We start from the raw sequence: 8,888 nt of genomic DNA, 5'->3' as shown, positions 1-8,888 counted from the left end.
GCTGCAGCGACGTCGCAGCGATGCTGCAGCGACGTCGCAGCGATGCTGCCGGTCCCGATCAGAGCCACACGCTTCCCAGCCTTCAGTGTTGGATCAGAACCAGAGCGTCCATCGCTGGGAGTCAGAGCACAGCTTGCCTTCCATAATTGATGTTTCATGACCGTATCAAATATTTCTATTTCTCTGCCCCTCTGGGGCCTTTAGCCAGAAAATCAAGTTAGTTTTTATGTCTTTCAAAACGCAATTTATCTGAGTGCAGCTTTCCGGGATCTCCGACCAGCCGCTGATTGCCCTACTTTCAAGGTTGAAGTCTTTGCTGAATTTGAATAGGAGCGGATCAGATGTGACTTTTTTTTTTTAAACTAAAGCTAGAAGAGCTCCAACAGGAAGCCAGAGCTGGGGGACTTCAAAATAAAAGATCTGACTCAGATTTATATGCGAGTTTTACGAGTATTGAGCTGCAGGTGCTTTTTGTTTAATTACAAGAATAAAGTTGTTGTAAGAAACAAGCTTATTGGAAAATATATGGATTTCTTTTAATATTCTCATCATTTCTGACTTTCAAAAGTTGATCAGTTTTGTCTCCTGACTCCCAAGTTTTTATAGAAAGTTTCTGTGATTAATCTGAAAATTTCAGTTTTCAAGCAAATTTTCAAACTTCCTTTTTTCTTTTTTTTTTTTTGTAATTTTTTAATTGAAAATTTTTAAATAATCAAGTTTTTGTTTAGAAATTTTCTGAGACGAATCTCAAAATTTTTGAGTTTTTCTAGCAATTTTTCAACTTTTTTAACTCAGAAATATTCCAAAGTGGAAACCAAGAAATATCAACGTTTTTTCTAGTAAATTCCTGAGATTAACCTAAAATTTTATGAGTTTTTTTCTAGAACTTTTTTTTTTTTTTAACTTCTGAAGCTCCAAAAAATGTCCACATTTTTTCTAGAATTTTTTTTTTTTTTAAATTAATCTCAAGATTTCTAAGATTCTCAGCAAAATTTTAACTTTTGGTGCTCAGAGATTTTCATGTTTTTTTCTAGAACATTTCTGAGATTAATCTAAAAGTTTTTTTGAGTAAATTTTGGCAGAATTTGACTCTTTTTTTCTACATAGTTGTATTTTATAAGGTGSAGCCCCACTTCTTCAGCAGCTTTTTAAAAGCGTAACTTAACCTTMATTCCAGTTTTCTTAAGGTGGATCTCTCCTCTCCCAGCAGATCCCAAAAACTGACAAACTCTCCGTCGACAGAAAGAAAAGAGTCACATATTTGTTATCTAATGTTGCATATATTTAAACCCTTTCCTTCTGTTTTGTCTGAAATAAATAATGAATATTCCTCMGTTTAATTTCCTGGGCTGWAAAGGCTCTTGATTGGTTTTATTTCAGTTGTTGTTTTTCCAGGGGAGCGTTTATGTGGGTCAGCCTGCATTCGTCCCCAGGCACTTCCTGCTTCTCGCGGAGGAAATTACTGCTCCTGATTTTCTTACACAGAGATTTCTGAGCTGCAATCCAATAGCAGAGATAGGAGGCGCKCAAACGAAGCCTCTCGACCCGAAACAAGCCCGTTTCTGTGCGCCGAAGACGGCAGACGGCGGCGGGATCGTTTTCCTGAAAATGTCACCTTAAAGCTGAAAGGCGAGCGGCCAGGAGACACCGTAGAAGGACCAGAGATGCTTATCGGTTTTATAGGCAACATTCAATTACCGGCTGATGATTCGCTGACCTTTCTGTTACCCACACACACACGCACACACACACACACACACACACACACACACTGATTTATTTTGTGCAGCTCCTTGACCATAACTCCACAACGACGGTGTTTAAGGCCCATTTAAGGGAAAAAAGGATCAAATTTCCACCAAAAAAATAAAACAGAAATTTTGAGATTAAACTCAAAAATTTTCTAGGAAAAAATAAGGAAATTTCTGAGTTTGAAAAGTAAAAAATTAGCTATTAAAAAACTCAAATACTTTGAAATTACACTCAGAATATTTCTAGAAAAAAACTAAATTTATGAGTTTGAAAAGTCAAAAGTTTAGTACAAAACTCTCAGAAAATTTTCTAGAAAAAACTCTCAAAAGCTGAAAATGTTCAACTTTTAGGAAAATGAGTTTGAAAAATCAAAGATTTGCTAGAAAAAAATCTCAGAAATTTTACAGAAAAAAACTCAATGTTTGAGTTTCAAAAGGCAAAAATTTTCAACTTGAAACTCAGAAATTACAAGAAAAAAAAGACAAAAAAGATCTATTCCAGCTCTTTCTCATTAGAGCAACTTTTTCTTGAATTTTTAAGATGCTGTTGTGATAAAATTTCAACTTCATTCCCCAAAGTTTATGAGTTTATCCTTATAAACTAAAATGAGAAATCGGGCCCACCTCGTGTCTGCTGGACTTCGTTGTTCTCCCTGTCGTCGTCCGGCGACCCGGGCTTGTAGGGCGTTCTGGTGGGAATGTCTTTGGGTGAAACGGGGTCAGACGGGTCTGAAAGAACAACATGGACGCAGATTAGCAGGCAATCAATCAATCAATCAATTCTCCCATGGGGACAAATCAAATTGTCCCGGAGAAAAACTGTAAAACAGCTGAAACACTGGGTGCCTTTAAAAATCAACTTAAAACCCACCTGCTTAGAGTTGCTTATGGCTAAATTAGGATTATAGTGCCGGTTTTGATGTTTTTGATGTTTTTAATGTTTTTATCTTTACTTTTTATTTCCTTATTCTCACCGTTTATGTTTTAATGAAGGTTTTAAGGTGTGCGTACCCTTGTTAGATGGCGTTCTAACTAAAACTCTGAGGTTTTAATGTTTTTATCTTTATTTGTTTTAATCTTTTTCAAAATCTTTTTCTCTTTCTCAYTGTTTATTCCTGTTTTTATTTTAATTATGTAAAGCACTTTGAAATGCCTTGCCGCTGAAATGTGCTATACAAATAAAATTTGATTGATTGATCAAGCATCTATCTTTAAAGACACATCAGTAGCTGCTACCAGTATTGCCTGTCAATACGWATCAATTAACTCRCATTCRTTACMATTTTTTAAGGTGGCACACAACTTTTAGCCAATGGTTTTAAGGTGGAGCAGCATTAATAAAGGCGTCGCTTCTTGTTTTAATGGGATTAAAAATGACGATAAATCACCAGATTTCAGCCTAATTTCACAGATTGGATTTATCCTCAACCTGAGCTGGATGCGGTGGAACCAGTAGCTCCGGACCAGGAGAATACTGGAGCTGCTCGCGCTCCAGACGCGACGCTCTCAGGGTGCACAAACACTGCATCTGCTGGGCTATGAATCATGGGAATTATGCATGTAAACTAGATTAGCATATGTGTTTGGAGTGCAGCTGAAAGCGTGTGAGAGCAGCTGTACTGTGTGTTTGTGTATGAACTGGGTTGGCTGGATTACAGCCCCAGGCGTCATGGAGACGACGGAGCCGCCTCCTCTGACCTTGTTCGGAGTGCTGCACATCGCCTGCAGATGCTGCGATACTCACTCTGCCCCACTTTCATGACTATCTTCATGGACTTGGTCTTGCACACGCCCCCTTCCTGGTTGTCGATGCCCTCCATGGTGCCGTTGGATGTAGCTGCAGGGGGAAACGGAGAGAAGCTCGGGGTCAGAACGGGCGGAGGCCAGAAGGGTTGCCAGGTCTGACTGATAGTTTCCAGCCCAAACACAAAGCAAACCAACTTCAAAAACACCAGCCGCTAATGAAACTCACGGTTAAAAGCACCAGATGTAGTCATACATATAAACGTAAATGTCATTGAAAATGCAGAATGTCTTTGGTTGAACCAGATCCCACTGTGCCAGCTAAGAGTTTGAACTCTTTGAACACAAACAGATTTTATGCTTTTTGTGGCTCTATGTCCTTTTCAATCATGCTTAACCAATGACTAATCAAATTAACTAATACGATAAGTGCAACAACATGGCATTTTACGAAAAGTTTTGTGCTTTTCTGCCCCCAATGACAACTATTTCCAAAAAATATCCTCTGAACACTTCCTAGAAACTCGGCAGATGTTGGAAAAAGTGGCACAAATTGTAACAATCCACCCAAAGTTTTCTTTCTAGCCCAAAATGTTCAAAATAAGTCAAATTGGGAGGAAAACAGCCTAATCTGGCAACCTGAGCTGGATCTGGTTGCCAGATTAGGCGGATACTGTAAGCAAAGTGAAGTCACGCTTACAGTATCCCGCAAAAAGCAGCTTACCAACGATGACTAGCATTGGTGCTAGCAGTCAGGTTGTCAACATATCGCACTAGAGATATAGAAGAAAAATGGACGCTACAAAAACTAGAGAACAAAATCAGAAAAAAGTTTGAATTAAGAGAAAAAAAGCTAGTTATGCTAGCTTGACTTTGATAACTTCACCATGTGGATGTGCTGTGGAATTCTGTGAGTTTCAATTCAGTAAGCAAAGATTAAAAGAGGCGACCCATACGCCAAACTCTGACAGATCATCAGCAGAACAGGTGTTGMAATGAGMTAACTAGCCTCCTAGCTGTTGTCAGTATGTTGACGTGTCTGAGAGCGAGAACAACAGAAGAATACAGTGGTTCTGAGTTAATCTTCAACATTATTTTCCTCTTTGCTGTGGCACTGAACTAAATTAATAACATCTCCAGGTTTCATTTTGCTAACAGAACAGTGGTGAACAGCCGGCAGCCCGGCGATGGACGGCAGGTCAAAGAATCGTCTTTTCACCTGCCAGCGTTTTGCACACGCGCGAAATTTCTGGATGCAAACAATAAAATTCAACTCGTCTATGTGGAGATACATGTGAGGGGAAACGGATCCTTCCTCCGAGGAAGGATATGAGTCACTCCCCTTTAATAAAATCACAGTTTGCCTGTTCATCACCTCGGCCGCTTCTCTCCGGTGGAATATTTCACATCCCCTGAAGTCAATTAGCCTGAGTAATTGTGACTGTAATATGTCTAACTGCGCTGATGGGCCTTATGAAGGAGGCTGTTAGGGGAGCGCAGASAGGGCGGCGATGACAGCAGACATGTTGGCAGGCTGCGGGTGGACTCAGCGCTAATTCACAATAAAGCGCTAACGACACCCAGGAGAGCGGTGGCCGCTTATTAAAGAAGACGGGTTTTTTATTTGAAAAGCCTAAAATTGCTCACATCTGAAAAGCAGACTCAGTTAGCGGGTTTAAAGGAGACTGAGACGGGCTGATGAGACAAAGAGCAGARGAACGGCAGAGACAACGAAGCTACAAAGATTTTAATAACTTTTCAGCAGCAACACAGAAAAAAATCTATGGTTTTTCTTTGTATTGTGGTTGAATTTATCCGTCTCAAATGTTTTCTGGCTTACAGTTGTTTGGATTGCTAATGGTTAAACACGTAGAGCATAAACGTCAAAAATGAGCTAAGAGACGCTACCGCTAACTAGCAGCTATTAGCTGTAGCCTCAACTGACAAAAGTGCTAACCGACAGAAAAAAGAACCAAATGACTAAAAACAATTATTAAAATGGAAATAAAAGCAGCACACAAACAAAACCATGATTGAAATAGATTATTAAATTGATAAACAAAACAAAAAAAAATTGCCCTTCAAAAAATATTGAAGGAACTGGAACTCAAAGCATTTTAAATATCCAGAATAAATAAATAAACAAAACAAATAAAATTAATTATAAATCATTTTTAAAAAGTGCTAGTTGAAACCATCATCAAGTTTTTGGTAGAAGAAAAGAGAAAAAAAGAGAAACAATAAGTGGATAGGAGGAATCAGGATGTTTTCTGAGTGACAGGAGGTGTCACTTTGGGGAAAATGTGCAAAAGCTCCWCCTTTCTGCTCATKTGCTGCCCCTAGAGGTGAGTTGATGGAAGTGCGTCCATATTAGATCATGAGTGAGTTGTGGGGGGAGGTGGGGGCAGCAGGGCTTGTGGTCTATCAGGTCAGTAACACAGAGGCTAACGAGCTGCCAGAGCTTAGAGGCCTGGCCTCCCGCCAGCGCTCAGTGGCCCGCATTCACATCCACCRCYGCCGCCGCCCCACCCACTCCTCTCCTCCGCYTTGCTTCCTCTCTTCCCTTCCTATCTGCCCATCGAACCTTTCGGATCCCACCTCCATCCATCGCGGCTGGGATTCAGTTTCTCCTTTTCTCCCTCCCTGCTGCTACCAATCATCTTGATCTGAATCCTCCTGCCTCAATAAGACGGTGATGTTAGCGGAYGCGTAGCGCATGCTAACGAGGACCGGGCTCCTCGTCTCGCTGACCTGAAGCACATTACGGACAAAGCTGCTTAAAGGATCCCACCCCCCACTCTTCCTCTGCGTGTTTGTGTGTTTTCCTTCATAAACCTGTTAGCAAAACACACGACAATCCGGCAGGGACGCCCCRAACATCTTAACGGCAGAAAAGCGTTGGGAAGGGGTCAAAGTTCACGTGGTGGGAAACAAAACATTTCCCCCTTCTCAGAGGCTTCGGCTTCTGCAGAAAAATCAGCAACATTTTCAACTTTAAATTCCTGTTTTCCCATTTAAATGCGGGATAAAAACACGGCGGGGTCGGTGCCAAGGCTGCAGTCTCGGCGGGCCTGACTTGGATTTAAACAGAATGTGATTGTTGAATCGGCTCAGGCTGGCTGAATGACTTGGCCCTCCTCGGTCCAGTCAGACGGGGCCAAGCTGGAGCGGCCGGCAGGAGAGCTGGGAAGAGTTAACCGACTAATCCCAGCCCCTCCGAAATGGATTTAGGTAAAACTCCAGGAAGAGAACAGGAAAAATAAAACATTTTATTCATTTGCTTTGGGCAGACAACACGGGGAAAAGCTAACAGGAATACCAGGATCCACATTTTGTTGACTCTTATTTTATGCCATTCTGACTGAGTTAATGTTTTATTCCATATATTTAATCATATGTCTTACAATATTTAATAATTTTACAGTGAATATCAGAAAAAAAACTGGTTTTAAAAAAATGTATCACAATATAAGTGTTCATATCTATAGATAAACAATTATTGATTAGTTTTTTGTTTTAAATATCTTAAATAATCCAAATTGGACGCATGACATTTCCTATTTTATCCAGTTTTCACTCCACACTGTTTTGTTTTTTTATTTTAAGCAGTTGTGGAGAAACCTTAAACTGCTGCTGCACCAGTTACTCAAGAGGTTGTTGCTAGGTAACCAGAGAGTGAGTGAGTTGCTAGGTAACCACAGAGTGAGTGAGTTAGTTGAATGTCAAACTATCTTTAGAATCCGCAACTACGTTCCATCATATTTAGCCCAAACATTAAACCCATGGATTTATTTATGCAGTCCACTATTTATATGTGATAAAATAAATCATCTTACGCCACTGATTTAATCAAAATTTAATAAAAAACACAAGATCTGAGGTATTTTTTTTATATAAAACTTCCTTTATAATTGTTAAATTCATGCCCAAACTCAGCAGGAGTTGTAATAGTAGCGGCTACAAGAGAAAAAGATGGTTTATAAAGAGGTTATTTTTAACATTAATGCAACTTTAATGTGAGGTTAGCTTGTACAAACAGTTGATGCTAACGTTAGCACCTGCTATCATTGCTAACAAAAGGGCTACTCTGACAGAAAGAGAGAAAGAAAGAAGGAAGAAAGTTCAGAAGGAATCAGAGACACAGAGAGAAAGAGCGAAGGAAGGAAAGAAAGACAGAAAGAAAGAGAGATTGGTCCTAAGCAGATCCTAGCAAATGTCTGTGAAAGTGAAAAGAAAGTGAAAATCATCAGAGGTAAATCCTAAAAAAGAACAGAATGGAGAAACGAATGTGTTTAAAATCCTGRACRCATCAACCTCCTGGGTTTTCTCTGAGTTCACTTTCATTTTCTCCTGTTCGTCAAATCAAGAGGGCAGAAAATCAGCCAGTTTAACACAGACTTCCTAAAACGCCTTTCCCGTCTTTTGTACCATAAAATGGAAAAACCCAAATTGGAAAATCGACATAATTTCTTCACATTATAGAAGAAATTCATATTAAACTTGTGAGCAGTTTGAATTGACCTAATAAAACCGAGCTGCCATGTTTCCTGTGCAGGGACGGATTTACAGGGATGTGGGCCCCTGGGCTGGAGACACTTTTGGCCCCCCCATCCACTATGGAAAAATTATTTTTACTAACGGAAAATTAGTAGGTAAAAACTATACATCGTCAGGTATGAACTGATGCAGTTTAATAACTCCATGTTGTTTCCAAAGAAATTGACTGTAACTTCATAATTTACTTATCAAAGTCATAAAATACTTGAATATTGTCAATATGCATAAAAATCCCAAGGATATTAACAYAATTCACCTAATTTGGACCTATRAGTTTTCTATAAAGTAYATTGGTACAAATATCTTAGTAGACTTAAAATAAGACAAAAGTACGTTATGAGTAACTTTTCARCAACATATAGGAGCTTCTTATAATTCCTTAATTYCGACAGCAGGGCACTGAGCCGTTACCTAGCAACCCCAGCCACGCCCAGCCTGTCGCCTAGCAACCCARTTCTAGTTCCGCTGGCAGATTACTTCAACAAGACATTTTTCACATGTTGTAAGTGAAATAATCTKCTAATGGAACTGGTATTTTTTTCATCAATATTAAGAAATKATTGACTCTAAACAAGTTCTTATATTTCGCTGAAAAGTTATTTGTGAGTTAGTTAAAATGTAATAAGATATTTGTACTCGAAACTAGACCAAAAAAAAAAAAAAACTTGGTGAGATTTTGTGTTTTTGCGGTGAAGAAGAAAAGAAAAACTTTGAGGCCCCCAAAAAACATAGGCGCCCTGGGCCGCTGCTTTCTAAAGTCTGGCCAACACACAATGCAGAAAGACGACGACGGGTCAGTAAGTACTGGCAGCCTTTCGAATCGGGTCAGAACAGAGG

General features: G+C 39.6%; 1 protein-coding gene across 1 annotated transcript in view; it reads right to left on the bottom strand.

Moving 5' to 3' along the window:
• Nucleotides 1-8,888, bottom strand: part of efnb2a (ephrin-B2a) — a 17,704-nt gene that overhangs the window by 2,239 nt on the left and 6,577 nt on the right. The window contains exons 2-3 of the mRNA XM_008404154.2: nucleotides 3,496-3,588; nucleotides 2,376-2,480 (exon numbers count right to left, since the gene is read on the bottom strand). Coding sequence (XP_008402376.1) covers nucleotides 2,376-2,480; nucleotides 3,496-3,588 — 198 coding nt within the window. The remainder of the gene's footprint in view (nucleotides 1-2,375; nucleotides 2,481-3,495; nucleotides 3,589-8,888) is intronic.

This window comes from Poecilia reticulata, linkage group LG2 (assembly GCF_000633615.1).
Source record: "Poecilia reticulata strain Guanapo linkage group LG2, Guppy_female_1.0+MT, whole genome shotgun sequence".
Taxonomy (NCBI): domain Eukaryota; kingdom Metazoa; phylum Chordata; class Actinopteri; order Cyprinodontiformes; family Poeciliidae; genus Poecilia; species Poecilia reticulata.
This window is presented reverse-complemented; position numbering and strand designations above follow the sequence as displayed.